Genomic DNA, 23,205 nt, shown 5'->3' with positions numbered 1-23,205 from the left:
CCTTTGGCAGGCGCATTGTCTTGTAGCAGAGTTCCTGGGTATGTACTATGACCTGCGGCAGCAATAAAACTGGGTTACCTTCTGCCAGCTGATAGGAGCCATTTTGCCTGTTCTGAGAAAACTTCCTCATGGTAGAAATCCCTGAAGAGTAAGGTAGTGCTGCCAGATCTTAAGATATCTGCATTGTAACCCAGAGGTCAAGAGGACTGCAGTCATTTTTGTGCAGGTTCTGGAATTGCTTTTAAAGAGGTGCAAAGTTGGAGGCTGCGGTCCTCATTCATCATCCCTCCCGCTGTCCACACAGGGCAATAAATCCATTTAGAAGTGCAGATGTTACCATGAACCCAGGATTTCGAGGTTGTTTGTCTTGTTTGGCGCTTCTAGGTTGCTGAGGAATGTTCATTTTTAAAAAGGGCCACAGAGCTTACCTGGTCCTAGTTTGGCCACGGCATAGAGGAGGTCGTAGTTGAGGACCGGTGTGGCATCGCTGATGGGCTGCCAGCCCACAGGAGGCGACGAGGGGGGCGAGATGAGAAACTGCTTGGCAGGTTGTGGCGGAGCCAAGTGCAGTTTGTCTCCATCTGTCTCTGGAGTCTGGACCTTTCAAACAGAGCAGGAGGGAGACACTTTACTCATTGTGGCTTCAGATGGGCATGTTGGTAAACTAAGATGTGGATCTTCATTTTCAGCCTGTGACGAATGAAGCAGACTATAATAATAACTACTAACCACACGCCCGCCCTGTGCTCAGCTATCTGATCAATCCTTGATACAGAGGATCTCTCCTCCAACTCGCATCCATGTCACCTGGAGGGCTTAGGAAAACAGGCGGCTGGGGCCTCACCCAAGGCATTAATGCAGGAGGGCTGGGAGGGGGCCAGAGCATTTGCATTTCTCCTAAGTTTTGAAGTTCTCAGATGGTGCTGATGCTGCTGGTGCACCCTTACAAGAAAGCTGCTAAGCCAATTGGCTTTTTTTTTTTTTTTTTTTTTTTTGTGGTGGGGATTAAACTGAGCCACACCCCCAGCTCTATTTTATGTGTTATTTAGAGACAGGGTCTCACTAAGTTGCTTAGGGTCTTGGTAAGTTCTGAGGCTGGCTTTGAACTTGTGATTCTCCTGCCTTAGCCTCCCGCCAAGGCGCTGGGATGACAGGCGTGCATCACTGCTTCTAGCCATTCTCTATTATCTCCCTCCATTCCTGCCCTTTTTCTTATTGATGTAAAATTAACCATTTTAAAGTTAACAGTTCAGTGGCATTTAGTACATGGTCAGTGTCTTTACAACTACCACCTCTGTCCAGTTTTAAACCCTTTCTGTCGCTCGTAACTCTGCACCCATTAAATAGTAATTGTCATTCCAGCCTCTCATCAGGCCCTGGTTGCTGCTTTCTGCCTCTGTGGATTTACCTATTCTGGACAAATATTTCCTATAAGTAGAATCATAGAATATTTGACCTTTTGTGTCTAGCTTCTTTCACATAGTCTAAAGTTTACAGGGTTCCTTACATTGTAGAATGAACCATTATTTTTGTTTTTTTATTCTAATTAGTTATAAATGACAGAGGAATGTATTTTGACACATCATACATAAATTATGACTTCTCATTCTTCTGGTTGTACATGATGTAGAATCACACAGGTTGTATAGTCATATGTACATAAGGTAATAATATCAGATTCATTCTATTATCCTTCATACCCCTCTACCTCCTTGTCTAATCCAAAGTACCTCTATTCTTCCCTACCATCCCCCCCTTATTGTGAATTAGCATCCACATATGAGAGAAAACATTTGGCCTTAGGATTTGGGGGATTGGCTTATTTCGCTTAGCATGATATTCTCTAGCTCCATCAATTTACAGGCAAATGCCATAATTTCATTTTTCTTTAAGGCTGAGTGATATTCCATTGTGTCTATATACCACATTTTCTTTGAAAACTTGGAGGAATGGAACCACCCTTTGACTCAGCTATCCCACTTCTTGGTCTTTACCCAAAGGATTTAAAATAATCGTACTACAGTGACACAGTCACATCAGCATTTAGAGCAGATGAACTCACAATAGATAAACTGTGGAACCAATCTAGGTGTCCTTTAACAGATGAATGAATAAAGAAAATGTGTTATGTTTTTGTTTCTTTTTATGGCTGAATAATATGACATTGTATGGGTACGCTACAATGTCTATCCATTCATTTGTTGGTGGACATTTGGGTTGTGTCCACCATTTGTCTATTGTGAATGGAGTCACAGTGAGCATGCAGGTACATGTATTTGGACATATATTGAGTTCCTCTTTTCAATATGTAGGAGTGAAATTGGTAGCTGTTTATCATTTTAAGGAACCAAGTTTTTTGGGTACCAGGGATTGAACTCAAGGGCACTCAACCACCGAGCCACATCCCCATTTTGTATTTTATTTAGAGACAGGGTCTCACTGAGTTGCTTAGTGCCTTTCCATTGAACTTGTGATCCTCTGCCTCCCAAGCTGCTGGTATTACAGGTGTGTGCCACCATACTTAGCCCAGGTGAGATTTTTGTTCAAGCAACACAAGTTAGTAGCAAATGTGGGATTTGAACATGGGTCTGTAACCAAGGTCCATGTGCTTTTTAATGTGCCATTCTCTGCAGAGTCCAAATGAGAAAAAATGTTTGCAGGTCACTTAAGAGGTGGATCAAGGTTATCTAAAGTGGCAGTGGGAACATTGATGGAACACTGTGGGTACTGATTTTCTGTTGCTGTGGACTTCATGAGCATTGCCAAGATCTACTCATCCTATTTTGAAATAGCTAGAATCTATTTTTGCGTGAATTAAAATACAAAATTAATTTCCATATATTTGTAAACTTTTGCCATGAATAGGAATCATTAGAACAGGATACATAGTCCACTAAAACTAAGTTTCAATTATAACCCTGACATAAAGGTTAGGAGTCATGATGAAATCTTTCTTATTATAACTACTAACTGGTATTTACTGTGCATTGACCAAGCTGTTAAAAACAAAAACTTATTTAATCTTTATGGCAACAGTGGGGGTATATATATATCATAATTCTCAGTTTACAAATGAGGGAACTGAGGCCCTGAGAGGTTATATGAGCTGCCCAAGTTAGAGCCCCAGCTGGTGGCTTCTGGTACCTGCTTCTCCTCCACTCAGCTGTGCCTGTCTGGGAATCATGATCTGAATCTATTTCTCAGTGAACTAATTATAGACTATAAACCAATCTTAAAGTAGAAAGAGCTCCATTTACATTTTTAAAAGGCAAAAAAAAAATTGCTAAGGCAAAAAGGATTAATTGTGATCAAGAATAACCTTACCTGTGCAAAGTAGAGTTTTAATTTTTTCCCTCTGAACTGGGTTTCATGAAGCTCTATCCTGGCACGGGCTGCAGATTTAGGATTGCTGAAGTTTATTCGGACACGTCTGAAACTCTTGAAGAGCTGGAATGTCACGCAGTCATCATAAGTCCGGAACAGTCCCTCAAATTTTTCCTGATAGAAACAAACACAGAGGAAGATCCATTGGTTCATGTGTCTTGTGAGATGCCAGATCTGATGAGAACAAGTAACTGAGGAAACAGGCCATTATTACTGAAGTCAGAACACCCACAATGTATGTTTTGAGTCTATTGCCTGATGCTATTCATGCCTGTGGATTCAGTTCAAGGATTCATAACCTGGATCCAGGGGTCTGTGGAGGGTTCAAAGCACATGAAACATGTTGAATATTGAGCTAAATGTTTTATGCTTTCTTCTGGGGAGCGGTATCATAGCTGTCATAAGATTCTCTAAGGAGTCCATTCTCTGGGATATTAGAGGTATGTGGTGAACGTTATTCATCCTTACCAATCTTTGGAGCACTTTTCTTAAAGATGTGGAATTCCCACCCCTCCCCAGAACTTTCTATCCAGGTAGTACTGTGATTAGTGCTGTGATGAGTCCTAGTAAAATGTGTGCAGAAGGCAGGAAAAAGTCCTTGAATAATTTTTCAGTGTCTTTCTCTGAAGAGGTCATGCATTCCAGATGAGGAAAATAAGATTTGTCCAAGGAACAGTTGTCAGAAATAGGATTCTCCTCATCTTGGGTCCCTGAATGTCTGTGTGGAGCAGAAATAGCTTTCTTCCTATGCCCACTCCAACCTGTAGCCAACTTTGCCTTGGCAAGAAAAAAAAAATCCCTCTTTTGCATTAAACCACTGAGAACTGGCAATAATTTTATTCCTGCAGCATAGCCAAGTCTATCTTGATACAAAGCAATAATATAAAAATTTTGATTCAATGCACAATTTCAATTCAACTGAAAAAATATCTATTACATGCTCGCTTGGTACAAGGCACAGTCTTGTAGAGATGAGGATCATATTGTTCTGACCTTTAATGACCCAACAATTGAGAAGCAGACACAGACACACATAAGAGAACACCCAGAGACTGGGGAAAGGCAGAAAAGGAAAAACCATGTGTGTGTGTATTAATGCCCTCTGTCTGGTCCCTTTGAATCTTAAAACAAAATCCTTATTATAAGTAAGACTATCAGTGCATATTAAATAACTGTTTTCACTGGAGAAATTAACACTACGGAAATAACTTTTTTTCTAATAAAAAAACCCCACCTGATTATTTGGTTTCTACAGTAAAGGTGTTTTGCCATAAGAGTGAGTACAATCAGGAAGGAGATGCATGAACCATTAATGCTAAAGATTCATAGAATTTTAACTTGAAATTGGCCTAAGAGATGATGAATGTGACCTTTTCTTCCTCACCTCAGCATTTTACGAATCAGAAGTGTGAGGAGATAAGGAGGCACCCAAGGGCACATGGCAGAGCCAAATTCCGTGACCCTGACTGTGAGAGGTTCCAATTCCTACTTTAAATGTAACCCTTGCTGTTCTGCCACTGCAACTTATTTTAAAACTGACATTTTTTTTTTTTCCTTTTTCTTCTCCCTTTCCCCCTCCCAAATCATGGGGGAAGATAGATTAACCTTCCAATCCTAGGCAGAGTTCTCTGTCCTTGGGCTCACAGACCACAGGAATGAAGGACTCCAGACTTTGGAGTTGGCCCCTGTGTATCTAAGCTCTCAAGGCTACAAATGAATTATGATACCTGACGGGCAAAAAAGGTGAAATGTCTCTTCAAATGTCCTCTGTTCCCCCTGACAGTTAGAATTATAGCTTGGGGGACAGGACTCCCTTGTGTTTCTCCTTTGTTAGCAAAGCAATAAAACTTCTTTTATCTCAAAGCCTTGTCCTCATTACTGGATTGGTGTTGGGGACAAGGACTGAGCTTTCATTATCATGACTACAGAGGTGCTTTCAACTCTGTTAAGAATTATATGTTGGACCGATAGGAAGAGATGGTCATGTCAACGAGAGCAAGAGATGGATAGCCATAAACTGACCCAAGGCTAAAGTGTGACCATGTCTAAGAATCAGCACCAGGTTGTGAGCTATCTCTGTCCTGAGGCTGTAGGAAGACGCCTTGGATATGACGGAAGAATGTCTGCCTACACACTTTCTCTTTTATACCCAGATCCATCCAGTCCAAGAAACCCAGAGAATATTCTTTAAACTTTTTGTTTCTTAACACTTAAAAGGATTTGAGAGGTTCTTCCTCCTCCTACCCGCCACCCACTTTCAGATTCTGTTCTATTCATTTTCCTATTAAGAGCAAGATGCGTACGTTTCCTCATCTTAGCTAGGACAGTAGTTGAGCCCTGGGATGCTCCAACGCCTGGGCTTCAGCTCCCACTCAAAGGGGGCTCATTAAGGAATTCTTTACCATAGTCCTAAGTTTTCCTGACCAGGAATTCCATCGATTAAAATACTTTGTTTTTCTGCAATGAAAGTGCTTTGAGATGGTCAAATGGTTTGATTAATGTGGGGAATTTTAGGAAGGGGAAGGATTAAGAGATTAAAACTCATATTTCTATGTCACTTCCAATATGTTTTAGGACAAGATCCTTGGGTCTTCTTTGTGGCTGGTTGGTTTCTCTGTGCCCAGATTGGGGGTTCTGCCTGCCCATCCCCTCTCTGAGGCCTAGGGTGTGTTGTTTAAGGCTGGCATTTGGGAGGGGGGTTGTTCTTTTCCTTTTCAGCTCATAATATTTTTAATAAACTGAGATGGGTCTTATTTTTTAGAGTTATTGACCTCTGAAACTTGATTAGGAAGAAAAAAAAATCAAGTAGCCCAGGGTTAGGCTTCAGGCAAGTGGCAGTGGGCTCACTGTGCTGTGAGGTCATGGCACACATCAGGAGCTGATCACATTATTTTCTCCACTGATCCTCCAGAGGGGACTCGGGGAAGCTGCCACCATCAAGATGGAATTGGCCATTGACATAAACCTCATTTATTCTTTGGTTTTGGCTTGAGATTAAAAAAAAAAAAAAAAGCAGATGGAGCTCTTGTACCCAATCTGGCTACAACCCAGAACTTGGGGGCCAGGGTTTTCACCATACCATATGAGGCTTCACATCTCTATTGATAATAATCAACAGCTGACATTTACTTGGCAAGTCCTCCTTGTCCAAGTCTTTTGGGAATTTACAGTTGCAGTGGGTGACAGCTGGCCAAGAACTGGGGACTTGCTAGCCATCTCTATTTCTGTTTCTGCTGGTGACATTGCAAACATTTCATTTGTGGAGGCAACAGGATACCAGATGAAATTGGTTAGAGGTTGATCCAGCATAATCAGCTTGCCAGACGTGTCCTGAGGCAAAACACTGGTAGAAAGAGCTGGCGGCTGGGGTCCTCCACCTGCTATTATGGCAGATCACTATTTTGATACTGTTTCCCCCATGCATATAGTCAAATTTTGTTGTCCTCTGACAGTTTTCTTCAGATGGGAACCCCAGAAACCCAGTAAATTCCTCATTTCCTTGATCATCAGTTCTCTTTGTAGCCTCAAGTTGGATAAATGTTCTATATCTGCCCTCCCAAGCTCTTAAAAATTATTGAAGATCCTAAAGAGCTCTTGTAATGTGGGTTTTTAATCTGTCAGTGCTTATTGAACTAGAAGTTAAAGCAGACATCTTGAAATATTTCTTATAAATTTGTTTAAGAGCAACAATAAACCCATTATGTCAGCCTCACTGTTTTAAGAGAAGTCAGTTTTCCAAAACAAGAAAAAAGAAATGTGCGAAGATTGGCATTGTTTTACACTCTTGCAAATCTCTTTAATTTCTAACTTGATGTGTATTGAAAAAGGATGAATATGTTAATAACTTTTCAAGTAATTGAATTTTCTTCCTTGATACTTCATTAAAACTCGACAAGTGGTAGTTTCTTAAAGTGGACCGCAATGTTGAATTTGAAGCCATAATCAAATGACAGTTTTCATTTGATTATATTAGGATATATTTATGTAATTTTTCACTCTGGATTTTTTTTAACCACTGCATGACTTTGTAATAGTATACATGCAGTTTTCCCAAAATAATCAGTTTCATTATACAATATAAAACTGATATTAATATTACCACCTATTTTATTAAAACATGTTTAGATATTAGAAAGCTGACAGATTCACATGAGTGGATACAAGCTTTCCAAATCTTAACTCATTATTTATCACTGGTAATGAACACTGTCAGTGATTTTCCTTGAATCAACAGATTCACCTCATTTCATTTTTTGGGAAAATGTCTACCAGACCCCTTTCTGCATAACTGTAGTTTTCCATTTCTTCTTTCAAGTAAAGATGTTGTTCCATGAGCAAATTAAGTGCCTAAGCAGCTAAGTACTTCCCATTTTGTCATTTAGAATATTAAAAAGGAGCACACTCAAGGATAAGAGTTAGTGGAAATTAATAATTTTTCTGCTTCATCTAGGACATTTTTAAAACTGACCTTTCGTGATTTTTTCCTTGTGGGTTTTTCTTTGTTTATTTTGTCTTGTGGGTGTATGATCGTGAAGAATATTTGGTTCGTCTGCACTGAATCATGCTCAAGTACCAGCAGTTTTAATCACCACTGCTTTGGTACCACTGGTATAAATGGCAACATGGATGTCTTAGGATTATTTTGAAAATAATGTGACCTCATGGGAGGTGGTCTTGGGAACCCAGATGAATCTATAAGCTTTGAAAACTGCTGTACTATGGGATCTCTGAAAAAGGATTCAGTTGGGTTGAGGCAAAGACAGGAGGTCTAGTGAGAACCTTAAAATACAACAAAATGACCACAGAACATGGCTGAAGAGGGTGAAGACAGTGGTACTGAATGCTTCTGGGAAGTCCAAGAGGGAGTGTTGATTGTTATTATCCTTGAGCAACATGGGAAGCCACTGAAAGCCAGGGAATTCAATCACCTATCCAAAGTCACAAACTTAGCCAGTTAGCAAAACCACAATGAGTTATACTACCTAAATGTTGTTGATAAAATGCAGAGGAGAAGTCCCCAAAATAGGAACAAGGAAACCAGCCTCCTTGACAATCCTAAAGAGCAGTGCTGCTAGAGAAGTCCAATGGCACCTTTATCTGCATTCCAAACCATGTACTATGACTCAATATATTTTTCAATTTTTACACTTACAGATCCCTGTGGATGTAAATATCTTACTAAGGAATTCAGCTTTGCTCAAAATCATAAGGCTCTCATCTGCCATTTAGCACCTCCTAGAAACTGAATAATGAAACAATTTATGTTTATCACCTCTCAGTGGATTCCATGGACCAGTCCTGTGCATAATCCATTTTTATGGATCATGCTGGCTTTGATGGGCCTCTCAGAAGGTCCCCCTCTCAGAATGACCGCTATTTCCAACCTTTCATAATGCAGGCTCTTTCTGTGAAGGGACTGACCAGCTGCATGTGGCAGCTGTCACTTCTGGAGTTGGACCTATCAGGATTTCTTAGGCCAGCCAGGTTTATATGAAATCATGCTTTGCTCCACCACTGGTCTTGATGCTACCTAAATAAAACATCATTATGAAGAAGATGCTCACAATCCTCCTTCCTTTATAAAGGAAATGGCCTGACCTCCTGTCACATAACTTGCTGGTCAAGATATAAAAGTTTCTATGCTTTCTCTCTGGAGTCTTTTAGAGAGACAATGATTTAAAACCCAAACTCGAAAAGGAGCCACTTGGTCCTAAAACCTCTTAGCCTCACCACACATTTCTCCCAGCAGAGCACTTTCCATGGTGTGTGTTCTCTCCTTTCAGTCGCAGTGGTGGCCCAAAGTTCACTATAGCTGGGTGATGTTACCCTGCATAGGTACATTTTTAGTTCCCTTTATTTAAGGACGTTTCCATTTCCCCTGATGCATTTAGAACCAGGGGAAAAAAAAAATCCAAGCAAGCAAACAAACTCCCCAAACAACAACAGTAACAAAACAGAGGGGTTCAAATGATCTTTGAATGGAGGTGAATACAACTTGGGGATCCCTCTTTAACCCAAAGTAAGGCATAAAAGTTATTGTTTTTAAAAATGAGAACAAAAAAAAATCACAAAAAATAACTTTTGCAATTTTTACAAAAATGTATAACCATGTGACCACATTGTTAGGGTTTTATAAGGGCTTGGTAAAGGTCAATGCAAATGAGAGGCCTCCAAGCTTCCTTTCCTGGAAACATGTATTTTGTATACAAAGTGGCCTGGAGACCAGGTTTTCAGGACAGCTAAAAAAAGTGCCGTGTTTGTATCACCACCATGTATAGGAAAAGCCACTGTTTTCTTTGTGTACTCACACTTCACTGACTGCCACCAGAAAGGGAGTTTCCCCTAGCACTAAGCAATTCCCCAGTTGTGTGAGCACCAAATGGGCGTCCTACATTTTCACTATGATACTACCTACCTGGACCTAATGTCGGACCCTACAGGTTAAGGGCTCAGTTCTATAAGGCTGTCCCCAATTCAGATACCAAAGTATCATCTCTGCTTTTGACCCACCAGCTATGACCTACACCTTCCCCTTGGGTTTGAGTATTTGCTAGAATGGCTGATGAATACAAGTAAAGCATCTCCCTGAGTTCCATTTGTTATAAAGGATACAATTTGGGGGCTGAAGATATAGCTCAGTTGATAGAGTACTTGCCTCACATGCACGCGGCTCTGGGTTCAATCCCCAGCACCACACACACACACACACAAAGATATAACTTGGTAATAGGTGGAGGAGGTACATATGCTGCCTCTGGATACTCACTCTTCTCAGCACCTTTATGTGAAATTCCCTGAACACGGTCCTTTTGGGATTTTGTGGGAGGCCTCATTATAAAGGCAGAATTGCTTATGCCATTGGCTCCTCTCCTCCCTTTCAGAAACCCAGCATGGGGGCTGAAAGTTTCCACCTTTTAATCCAAAGTTTCCTTGGTAAGAAGCTCATCCTAAGGCTACCCAGGGCCTCTACCTATCTCATTAGCATACAAAAAGTGGTTATCACTTCCCAATATTACAAGGGTTCCAGGAGCTGTGGGCCAGGAAACACACAAGACAAAAGTGATGGATGGTGGAGAAGCAAGAACAAGCAGGGAATTGCTTGGCACCTGTCTTGCAACTGTCCAATAAGGGGTACTAAGTGTCAGGTGTGTGAACTGGGGGAGAAACATACAGGTGGCACTGTTTATGTGCCTAGGACCCTTATCATGTCAACTCCATGTGGTGGCTACTCACCCTTTGGGTGAGTGAGATTCTCCCAGCACCTGGACCTAAGGCTTGTTCTGGAAGGTTGCCCTGCTCCCTTCTGACTGCCTAGGGGAATGGAGCCTGTTTTTGTCAAGTAAGATACAGTTTATGGCTGCTTGAAAGTGAAAGCTTCCTGTCTATCCCAGGATATTAGTCAGCCCAAGGGGTCTCTTAAAAAAGGGGGGGAGGGGGGAGGAGGATCTTTCCCACAGGAGAATAGGAAGAAGGATGGACCAGATCAAACTTCCGAGAGAATAGTTATGAACACTGATCTGTGCTGTATGCCATAAAATTGGACTTCTCTGCATGGTAATAAATATTTTTTATGCAGAGGAAGGATCTGACATTCTTTTTATAGCTGCCATATTTCAATTTACAATATCAGTGGTTTGCCTTGGCTCAGGGCAGTTCTGCGGGCCAATGATAGCTTCATCCCTCTCTCGGGCCTTCAGTTCCTCTTCTCTGATCATTAATCTGTAAGAATATCCATTGCTGTCATCAACCTGATTAGATGTAGGCTCTAATTGTGCATGTGTAATTGATGAAATGCAGAGTCTCCTTCACAGCTTACCTGCTCTTCTAAGAAAATGGGAATCACATTTTATGTTCATTGAAATGTTGATTTACTTATTATGTGGAGATAAAATTGTTACTAGCACAGACTCTGGAACTACACTACCAAATTCTGGACCCAGTTGTGCATTGACTCTCTGACACTTCAGTTTCTTTAACCTATAAAATAGGGACAACAGTATTTCTTTATAGAAGTGTCTTATAAAGTGAGTGAGTTTAGTGAAATCACTTGAAAAGGTGCCGAGCATCATGTTTTGTGTGAGCTGTTACTAACCTCAGATTGGAAGGTTAACAACATTTTGCTTCTATATCTATATTTGATCCATTAGCTCCAGTTGTACAAATCTCCCTATATTCAAGGATATTACATCGGTGTCTGTTTGTATCTATACTTGCACCTGTATATAATACTTAAAGATTGCAAAGAGCAATTATATGAATGCTAGCATAATCTCATAAAATTAACTCTAATTATACTAACTTGATTTTATTGATGTTATTATCTACTTAAAATATAGAACCCAAATTAACCATCAACTTCTGTGGAGCTTTAAAGAACATTTTTATTTTATTTTATTTTTGAGATGGCGCCTCAGTATGTTAACCATGCTGGCCTTGAACACCTGGATCCAAGTAATCCTCCCTCTTCAGTCCACTGAACAGCTAGGATTGCAGGTGTACAGTCACTGCTCTGGCTTTGGTGAAGCTTTAAAAGTGCCCTTTACAAAACAATATGGTAAATCAAATAATTTTCAGGAGGAAATCAACTGGGCAATTGCCTTTACTCCTTCTCTTTGTGAACCCTGCATGATAAGCAGGGATTGGAGCTCAGAGAAAGAGCCAGCAAAGGAAAAGCTGCCTGCTTGAAAAGAAGCTTATGCACAGATTAGCTTTGTCCCTCTTACTTGCCCCCTTCCCCTCCCCTCAACCCACTTCAAGGATCTTTTAGACAAACTCATCCAGAATTCCATACTCCATGTTCCATTGTTTCCTGAACATTGACTGTGAGATACACCCCAGGTACCTTAAACTTAATGAGCCTAAAGCCAATTTTCTTTGCTAGGGTCTATAAATCTGCCACTCATCTATCTCAATGAATGGCTCCTATCCATCAAGCCAGGCAGTTCAATGTTCTCGTCATCTCTACCTGCTCCCTCCCTCTGGCATCCCACCAGTTAACAAATCCTGTGTTCTCTGGACCCATCATTATCTCTGATATCAGTTCCCTGTTCTTCATTCTGCCACCAATTTCTGGGGCCACTGCAGCTTACTCTATTCTTGTACTAGGTCTCCCTATCTTCTGGCTAGCTAGCCTAGAATCATCCTTGAATCTTTGTTCCGAGAGAGGTCCTTCAAAAAGAGAATATTCTGATCATATCACTCCCTTGCAGAATTCTTCAGGGGTTCCCCATAGCTTTCAGAATGAGGCTCAGTTTAGCATTAAAAGTCCTTCCAAAAAATGGCCATCCCTCCCCCATATGAACCTCATATGCTGCCTATGACCTACCTGATCTCTTAAGTTTCTAGCTGAACTTCCACTACTTATTCCCACAGCCAGGCATTTGCTCTTTTTCACCAGCTAGCTTCACATTGTCTCAGCTTAGACCTCAAGTATGAGAAATCCTTCCTGAATCCCTCTGAGGGTCTGATATCCTTTGGCTGTGTTCCCATAACACAGTTGTCTAGTTAGTAAGAATAATTACTCCATTAGCTGGACTTCAAGGGCAAGAATGATGTCATTTTTGTGTTTTGCTCATGCATTCACTAAGTGCCAACTAGAGAAAGGGCCCTCTCGGTGATGAAATAAACCATGCAGTTTTGAGAGAACAGTGCTCCTCTCCATGCTACCTCTTTACTTTTTATTAGTTGTTGACAGACTTTTATATAAGTGATGCTGAGAATCAAACCCAATGCGCCTTATACATGCCAGGCAAGTTCACTACCACTGAGCCCCAGCCCCACCCCTACACGCTACCTTTTGATGACTGTATTCTTGTCAAAGCTATCCATCAATTCTAACAAACATGTTCTGAACACATGTCTTAAGATCCTCTGTATTATCATGTGAAGCCAAAAGCAAATTCTACACAGTTCACCCCTGAAGTCTTTGGTGACCACTCTGCTACCACATTTTCTTCCTCCACCCAAGCTTAATCTCTGCTTCTTTAGGTCTTTCACATACTTTCTTTTCAGATTTAAATGGTGTGTGTGTGTGTGTGTGTGTGTGTGTGTGTGTGTGTGTGTGTGTTTTGAGGGGTTGTTAAAGTTGTCAGAAGAAATGATGGGCAAAGGTAGAATTTAGACACATGGAAATGCTTGGTGGTAGATGACTTCAGACAAGCCTGTCACTCTAGGCAGGCAGTGTCATCATAGGATTTATAGTCACATTAATCTGATTTCTCCACTGAAGGAGGGCATTCCAGGTGGTTGAGGAAGAGGATAAAAAATATTAGTTGGTCCAAAGCCATATTTCTCTAGGAATGGCTTTGAAGCACAAGAACCATCATTATTATAGGAAATGTAAAAGAAATCTAAGATTTTTCGACAATCGGCACTTACATGGTGCTTACGTTCATTTTCATAACGAGATGCCTCATTGAAGACAATTCCTGTGAATTCTAAACTGTGGGTCAGGGGCTTGCTGATGCCGACATGGCACACTGCTCACCAGCCCAGACTGATTTGGGAAATAGCTTTTTTCCAGAATGCCATGCAGCATTGCAGCTGAAAGACGTAGAAAGCAAACTTCTGACAACAGGGGCATTTTAGCTTCTCAAGACTGAGATGAAGCCCGTTTTAATAACAGCCTTTCAATAATTGATGAGGACATTTTTAGGAAGTTTAATGTTAAATTAAAGGGCTAAATCCTAAATATGTTCCACGTCACGTCCCTCTGAAGACAGGCAATTTAAAATTTAATCCATTCATTTTCCCATTTGGCATATGATCAAAGTAAGCCTTTCAAAGGCAGCATGGTATTACTCTAACTTATTTTCCCCATGAAATTGAAATGGCATTTGCATTCTTTTAAGAAATGAACAATTTTTTTTATGACTCAGTCATTGAATCTAAAAAGAAAGTGAAATTTTTATGCTCCTAATGATCTTTCTTCCCTCTTTTTTCTCCTTTTCTATTTTATTTAGGTTCTGCTTTCTCTGTTCTGGTTTAATGACATAAGTAGGGAATGCATGTTGGTGATATAACCTTACATAAAATTAAATTTCTCATTTAAAATACATTGACTGTCTCAACTGATAAAATGACTATCAATCCATCACAAAGTCAGGATAGAAGATACCTAAAAGGAAGCCTTTCAGGTTGGAACATGATGGTCAACATCTAGCAAGACTGAAGTCAGTTTACTAAAAACAAATGTAATCTGTGGCTATAATACCATTCAGTACAATTTAGACTGTAGTTTTGCACACTGGTTAAATTTCCACTTGGGTATTTATGAACAAACAAGTAAGTGTTGCAGGTACAGTTAATAATGACTAAGGTTCAAATATTTTCTGTTTTCCAAGTCCTCCCTGAAGCCCTCATAGATGCTAATTTAATTTTATTCTCACAATAAACTTATAAGGCAAATGAAGAAATGGGTTGAAAGAAAATAAACGCCACTTAAGGTGGCCAGCTAGTCAGTGACGGAACACAGATCCTGGCACCTGGAGTTATGCTCTGAACTTCCAGCCAGCCTGCCTCCCGCAGAGGGAAGCTGGTCAACATGACTATCTCTTTTGATGCATCTCGTCCAATGGGATGGACACATTTTCGTCTTTAGTTTTGCCCAGACATATTTCAAAGGCCAGCAGTACTGTGAAAAATTCTTGTATAGTCCTAGGAAAAGTGGTGGGAAATCCAGAAGCTACACCTCTCACCAGGATGAGAGCGTCATATGGGCAGTTTGGACTAGAAGGACCTGTAAATTGTATCATAGCTTTGGAACTGTATTTCCTCACAATACATGCATTTTGTGTGTATGGAGTGGGGGCTTCTATACATAAGCTCAAGATTTTTTTTTTTTTTTTTTTTTAAACATAAGCCTGATTTAGGGCCCAAATCATTCCCAGTCCTACAAGGCGATTTGACTGAGAATTCCATGTAGAATTATTTTTCTCCACATGGTAGAAATGAAAGTTTAGGGGAGAGTCAGGGAAGCTGGGCGAAGCTAGTAACTTACACCAGAGTTCACTATAAGTAGGATGACCCTGTAATGCATTGTCCAACCCTGAACACTTTTTGAAGTAGGGGAGCTACTGGTCCTTATGCTACAACCTTGAGACTGTCTTGGCACAGTGGTTATGTGGTCCCAATTGGCTCCCCGGAATCAATGATTCCTGGACTGTGGCCCTCAGCCGCCTGGAAAGACAAGACAGCTCTATGCGTGGAAGGAACCTTTTCAAACATCCTCCTCTGTGGTTCTCAGGAACAAATCATACACATTCTATTGATGATCTTGCTACAAAGGCTATGCATTTGTATTCTAAAGAGTTAAAATAATGTTTTTAAGGGTGCCTAAAATTCCAAAGTGAGTTTATAAGAAGGATTCTATTAAATATTCAACTGAAGATATTTGGCTGCTGGTCAACTCTTGGTACTATTGCACATGAACACAGAGTTGAAATTCTTGCACCTCTCAGAAATAATCATCACTAAGAATTATCAGATCCTCCTGAATACAGACACTGTTCAAGTGCTATACATCCTTATAGTCCACCTGTGGACTGCAGGCCCCCACCAGTAAGCAACACCACCTGGAAGCTTATCAGAAGCATTATGGGAGGTTCCATACCTGTAGACCTACTGATTCTGAGTCTACAATTCAACAAAGTCCTCAGATAATGAGTATCTCATTTAAGTTTGAGAAGTACTAGGTTAGAAGACATGGTTTGGACCATTTGAGATTTAAGCACTCCCTAAACAAACTGATATAATTGTGAAATTAGGAATGCCCGATATCATCATTGGGCATTAGTGGTTTTCAGTTCTTTGTGTTAATTAACATTTGTAGAGTATGTTTGGTAATTATTCCTGTTGATTTCTTTGTTCTTGCAGTCACTACATTATCTTGTTCTCTACAAAGTCTTTGTGTTCCCTCTAGGGAGAGGGAACCTGTTGGGTAGTTGGGACATTGTGTTGGAGGGACCTGCAAATCAAGTGAAGAAGAGAGATTCAGATGGCGCAAGCTCCATGTAGAAATGTCAGTAAGGTGAAGCCCAATTTATCTTGACTTCATGTCTCTTAATCATGTACATTGGAGACCAAGCAGTATATTCATAAGAGTGACATCAGCTTTGGACTCTACAGCATGAATATAAACATCAGACTTCCTTACCTCCCTCAAATTACTTTTTCCAAAGGTTCCTAGCAATTGTGTTTTCTCTCTGTATCACTATTCTTAGAGAGGACATTAGTGATGACCTATTTCAATCGATTATGTAAAAGTTGAGCAGGGAGGCAACACATCCAAGGCCTTGTCACTGGTTGCAGGCAAAACTGCACCAGAACTTGGGACTCAGAGGTACGGATACAACACAACCTACAGACCTCACAGCAACATTAAATATAAGAAACTTCTCTGGCAGATTTCAACCTTTTGAATGATGCAAAACTTCAAATAATCCAAAAACAACACACACACATCCAAACATGTCTGAGATGATAACTTTTAAAGAAAGCCTCAAATATACATTTCATCCCAATTTTTCATTTCATAAAACCAAAGCCAAAAATGAGTAAGTGGTTCAGTAGAGGTTGTGGGCCAGTGATGGCAATACCAAGTCTCTCATTCACAAGTTTGCCAAGTTGTAGCTATGAACCATGGTGTTACTTGAAAGGATCAGTGTTCTTTTTCAAAAAGAACATGATCATAGTAGACCACTTGAAAAAGTATATACAAATATAAGAACAAAAAGACCCCATCCATCAAAAGTAATTGCTGTCAAAGTTTCTACTAAAAAACAAGCATTATGTTTTACCTAAGTATATTAGAAAGAAAGAATAAAATTGCTTCAAGGCAAGAAATATCAGTTTCCTAAAGGAATCTTTGAAAACTTTAATAAAACGTCCTAAGAAAAATTTTATGTTTCTACGTATAAAATGTGTCACGTGTTTCATGAAAATCTAAAGGTAATACTGACTTTGGAGTAAAATTTTAAGACCTCTATTATCTATGTAAAAAAAAAAAAAATCAGGCTACTTAGGAATTAAATCATAGAAAAATTGTAAAATATTTTGAATATATTTTGCTATCACTCTAGACTTCTGACTGATAACAGAACCCAAGCCAAGAATCACTTTTGTTTCTCCCAGAATGTGGCCTCACTGCTTTCTAGCCAACTGTGCTATGCACAAGAAGTGTGATCCTTCTCTGATTCTGACTTCAAGGGCTTTACAGATTTTCCTTACTCTTTGGAAAAAATTAGCAGAAATGGTGTCAGGACAAAACCAGAAGCATATGGGAGCAACCCCAACTATTGCATGCAATAAACAAAAATTACCAGAACTATTAGTGACACCCCTAATTCTCTTGACCTGTGAAAATTTGGATTTTTCTATTTCAAAAAACACATTTATGATAGTTTCCATAGTTTCACTCCATCCAGGGCACACATTTCCACTCCTTTGAAAGATTCACATCTGTCTCATTTTTTCTTCCTAGAACTTCTAAATGCCCTTCTATTTTTGTTGAAGAGAAAAGGCATAGCTTTATCTCATTGGTGTCACCACAAAATTGCTTTTCAGGATTGCTAACAGCATCATTTGAGTTAGTGTATCAAATCTCCTCTGTGAGCCACTCTCCATGAGCCTTGGGAATTCCTGTCCCACTTTCAACTGATCAACTTTTACTTCTGTTGGAGGACAGTCTTTCATCTCAACCTTGGATCACTTCAACTGCTTCCCAAATCTTTCTTGGAGCACTGCTTTCTGCTGTGGGTGTGTCCAAGTGTATGGGGGGAGAGGGTGTCTTTGAGTAACCCCTGCCCTGCAAAGCTGACAAGTGGTACGTGTCCTGAGTAATTCCATGGCCAAATGTGTATGTATTTTTGCCATCACTCTAAACTTCCGACTGACAACAAGAACCCAGGTCAAGAATAGCTTTTGTTTCTCCAAGAATATGGCCTCGCTGCTTTTTGGCCAACTCTGCTATGCACAAGAAGTGTAAATGTGATCCTTGCCTGATTCTGTCTTCAGAGACTTTACAGATTTTTCCCTACTCTTTGGGGTTCTGAAGCTGAGGCACCTGTGTCTGGGTGTTTGGCTTTTCCCAGTTTTTCCTGGAAGGCAGAGGTCAGCAAACCATAGGCCAAATTCATTATGTTGCCCATTTCATGTTTCATCCATGCTTTATTGGAATGTCCTCTGTGAGCCACTCCCCATGAGCCTTGGGAATTGGTCAAGATGGTTGGTGAAAGAGTGTCACCTGCCACAGAGGATACAGTCCCATCACTTCCTCTGTTATGTACTGAAGTGTTTAGGGTACAACAGGGAGTCAAGATGTGTGTCCCTCCCTCCCCCAGCCTACAATATTTACTATCTGGTTCTTAATAGAAAAAATATTGCCAACTCCTCCTGTGGAGCATGGCAGGGGTGGTTCTTGTATCTATCTTTCTTCATAGTTTCTTTACAGCTATTCACATTAATGTTTTGATAATTTCTTGCCCTCTATTATTTCTGCTTTCCCCCAATTCCTAGTTGGATATGGGATTTCCTGCATTTATCAGTTATCTTCCATATTTTTCATCTCTGTCTTGACTCTCAGAGCTCTCATTAGGTTATTTTTTACATCTTCAACCTTTTCTTAGTTGTGTCCATTCACCTCTTCTACTGAACCCCCTGCTACCCACACGTTCTGCACAGTACTTCCTCCTTTGTTCTAAGATAGGTCCTTTTTCATAGCAGCTTGTTCTTGTCTTGCAGTTGTCAGATCCTCTTACACCTTTTGGTGTAAAATAAAGCAGAATTTTTAAAGGCTTTGTCTATTTTCTGCAAGGTCTCTGAATCCTCTGGGGTCACTACACTCTTGGTTATCTTAGTAGTTATTTGTCTTGCTTTTGGTTTTTCTCAAGTACCTGGTGATCTTTGGCTGTACATTTACAAATTTAAAATAAGGCTGAGTGGTCCAGATGGCTGGTGAAAGAGTGTCACCTGTCACAGAGGATACAGTCCCATCACCAGCCTTTCTGCATTGGTAGGTTGGATTCTTCAGATGGATCTGAGAGGGCTTTTGTGTGGAGGAAGGAGCTTCTTTGGGGAGTGCTCCAGATTAAACCTGTGAGTGTTTAGAGACCCATGATTGGGTAGAGGGAGGAGCTGACCTTGACACCATTCAACAAAGGCCTCAGCAGACCTTTGATGGTGATAGAGAAGGGTTGGTCTGAAAACAGAACCTGATGATACTAACATTTTGCTGTTTTGGGGGGGGAGCGGGCCAAGGGAGCAATTGGGGACATATTCTTTTGTCTTCGAAATCTGTTTTATCCATGAAAACATTTTGGGTTTATTACCAATGATGATGATAACATCAGGGTATTTCTATATCATTTCAGTGTTTATATATTGCTTTTATATATGCTGTCTACATTTTCTATTGATTGTATGTTGATGTTCACAGCCTTCTGAGGTGTGCAGAGGAAGCAATACTATTACCATTTTTCAGATAAAGAAAATAAGTGCTAAGGAGTGATTTCTCCTTTGATAAAGTTGGTCTTTTCATTCAATAGAATAACTGAAAGTTAACATCATAGCTCTTTGATTGCATGAGAAAAATATCTTGTGCAGCATTTAACAAATGCATAAATTATATGCATGCAAAGATGTAAATGGGATCATAAATATCTCAGGACCATGAAGATATGTTTTTAGAAAGTGCAGAAGAGATCTAATCAACATCAACTTAACTGGAAGGCATGGACATTTTCCCTAAAAGGAAAGGCAGCTTTGGGCTAATCGTGATCATTTTCTCTTTGGAGAGCTATAAGAATGTAGCAATGGAAAAATAAAGCTACCATTTTGTGTTTCTTTTGGAAACAAGCCTAACCTCCAGCATCTGGTTCTTAGGGCAAAGTTGGTCTGTGGTTGGCTCTGTGAAAGGGTAAGATGCCAATAAAGATGATGAGATTTTTAGTTGAATGGGATAGAAGGTGGAGGTTTACTGTGGATCATGCAAGAAGAAAAACATGGACTATGTTTATTTACCGTTTATTATCCAGCAGAATTTCAGCTGCCTTTTGGCTTGTGAAGAATGATAAACACATAAGAAGTGTTTCATCTGCAAACCTTTGATAAAGTCAGAATGTTTTTAGGATGTGGGTTGCATTTGCAGAGGGATGTATCAACCGATGGTGCCTTTTATGGAAATCCATTATCCAGAGAGCTGAATGTGGGTCATCTACCTTTTTGATTGTGGAGACAGAAAACAAAAGGGGCAGAATCTTGGCTTTTGAGTCCCCAAACTGAGGCTCAGCAGTCAGTATGCAATTTGTGGAGGCAGATTTGCAGAGTCAGTTGTTCCCATTAAAGAGGATGAAAGTGCTCTAGACCATGGATAAAAGAGAGATGGAAAGGCGAGCAATAACGTTATATGCTGGGTGGGTCTCTGAATATGGATTCTGTATCCCACCCAATCTTGGTCAAAACCTCCAAAGAGCGAGGAACAGGCAGGATTCTGGATCCAAGTGAGTTGAGGGATCTGAGATAGTCCCTGTGCCTTACTTTCTGAAGGGGATGGTGACTGGGAAAGCAACCAGCTTCGTAACCCCCTCCCAGAATCCTTTTGACGAGGAACAGAGAGTGGAGATGGTTGTGTGGCTGTCCAGGCAGACAGGCCCCAAGATAGCCTCTGTGCACTCCCATGGTTTCAGAGTGTCATCAAGAGCTACCAAGTACTTGTTGAATTCTTCCAAGAGAAGAACAGATGCAGCGCAACAAAGCAAAAGACCCAAGGAGAACTTGTGGCCATGACAAGGTAGAAAGGGAAGAACCTCATGGTCTTTGCAGAGGGAAGCAGGAGGGATGCAGATACCTGGGGCCCTGAGCTGAAGAAACAGTGATGATGTTCAGTTGGCTAAATTTTAACAAGGCCACCTGCACTCCCGACGACAATCACTTCTCAATGCTTTGACGGTTTGTAAAGGTTTTAAAGTCAACATCCACTTTGGGGTTGGCCTGAATTGAGTGAAGTAGTAGTAAGAGAAAAGCTAGAAACAGTGAAGGTTATAGTTTTAAAGGACCTTACTGCTTTTGTATCCCTGAGCCTCTGGGATGAAGTTGGTACCCCTGTGTTCCTCTATAACTCATGAGGATGCAAGACAGCAGTCTGTTTGTTGTGACTGGACTTTGGTTTCCGCATCTTCTCCCAGGAACCTCCTCGAACCACTCAGGCATACATAAGATCACTATTTCTTTGGGGGAAGCTTGTCAGTAAACATCACAAATGCTTTTTTGCTAGCTTGACCTAAAATTGTCTACTTTGTTATTCTTAAGAAAAGCTACTTGGATGTCAGAGGCCTATGACAACAAAGTGCTCCTGGGATGTCCACTAAACTGGGACCTTCACTTGGCTGCTCAGCTATTGAGACACAGACAAGCTGTTGGCCACCGTCTCTTAGAAGCCTGGTTAGTTCCCATGCTCCACTGATGCAAATGACACCCACAGAGTGGCCAGCAAGGATATAAAATCTCCTACAATATAGAAGATGTTCCATAAGCAGAGTAACCATTTGAGTGAACTGGTTTCTTTTCCCAAATGAAGAATGAGATGGGGGAAAAAAGTGGGGTCGAGGTTCGATTTTACTGAATATCTTAATATATTATAAAATATTTCCTTCTAACACCCTTTGCAGTTATAAACATCAATAGTGCTAATTATTGAGTATATTTTGCCACAAACACAACCCATGAAGAGAGGCAAGCCCCCCAACAGGAGAAACAGCACTGGTGGCCACAGCCAGGGTGCTGTGACTTCAGAATTTATGTGTTCCTCCATTGACAATTCTCGCAGCTGCCTCTTTCAATCTCCCCCATGTCAGCGGCTACTTTGGGGAACACTTTAAATACAAAAACCTGTCTGTGTTTGAAAGGGGCCATCCCACACTCATAAATTAGGAATTAAAACTGCAGTTTGTCAGTGTTCAAGCCTGGAAGTTGCAATCGCATGGGAAACTCTCTGGACTGCATTCAATCATCCTTTGGCTTACAGCAGCTAAAGCTGATCTCATCCTAATGGAGCCCCACGCTTCCCAGATGAGTTAACGGAGCAGCAGGTGGGGGTATGTTTCGTGAGCTGGGCCAGGATGGCGTGGGTTGAAAGCTGCTGAGGTGGCCTGTGGCAGCCTCCTACCTGGGTTAGCTTCCTCTGAAGCAGGATGCGGAAGTTCTTAGCAGATACTGTCAGTACTATCAGCTCTTTTGTGAAAATGGAATATAAGTGCAGGCTCTGCTTGTAAGGACAAGGAGAAAACATGGCTTTGTTCTATCAGGAAAAAAAAATGTAATTTAGAACAGTGGTTGAGGGAGAAAAGGAAAGTTCAGCAAAATTGCCCTTTTCCAATCGACCTGTCTTAAATCTTTTATTGTTTCATTTGTGGAATGGGTTTGCTTTTTGTTCATATATCTTTCTCTGTTGTATCTCAAATGGATGCAAATTTCCACATGGTCATTTACCCTGTTCTGGCCAATTGTCATCTTATGAAGCCCAATGATCTGAGTAAAATATCACATTTGGCATTAATTCGGCTCCTGCAGGAGGGGAAATAGCTTTCCCTAAAGATAGGCGACTATGGGTTAATATTCAAACTTGGTCATTTTGAGTGTAAAATGGAGTTGACAATTATGCCCAAAGGACATAATCCTCTGTCTGGGGCAAGTCAGGATGTGGATGCTCCATCCGTGGATTACAGAAAGCAAGCAGTAAAAATATATTACTTTCTCCAAAGTAGGCAAAAAAAAAAAAAAAAAACCCACAACTTTTACAGCCATGAACACCCACTTGATTTTTTTCAC

General features: G+C 40.6%; 1 protein-coding gene across 2 annotated transcripts in view; it reads right to left on the bottom strand.

Moving 5' to 3' along the window:
• The window catches only part of Rcan2 (regulator of calcineurin 2), a 240,797-nt gene that overhangs the window by 19,640 nt on the left and 197,952 nt on the right, over nucleotides 1-23,205 (bottom strand). For both annotated transcript variants that reach the window (XM_076858624.2, XM_076858625.2), the window contains exons 3-4: nucleotides 3,325-3,498; nucleotides 429-600 (exon numbers count right to left, since the gene is read on the bottom strand). In XM_076858624.2, coding sequence (XP_076714739.1) covers nucleotides 429-600; nucleotides 3,325-3,498 — 346 coding nt within the window. The remainder of the gene's footprint in view (nucleotides 1-428; nucleotides 601-3,324; nucleotides 3,499-23,205) is intronic.

The sequence above is a fragment of the Callospermophilus lateralis genome, chromosome 6, assembly GCF_048772815.1.
Source record: "Callospermophilus lateralis isolate mCalLat2 chromosome 6, mCalLat2.hap1, whole genome shotgun sequence".
In the NCBI taxonomy this organism is placed as follows: domain Eukaryota; kingdom Metazoa; phylum Chordata; class Mammalia; order Rodentia; family Sciuridae; genus Callospermophilus; species Callospermophilus lateralis.
This window is presented reverse-complemented; position numbering and strand designations above follow the sequence as displayed.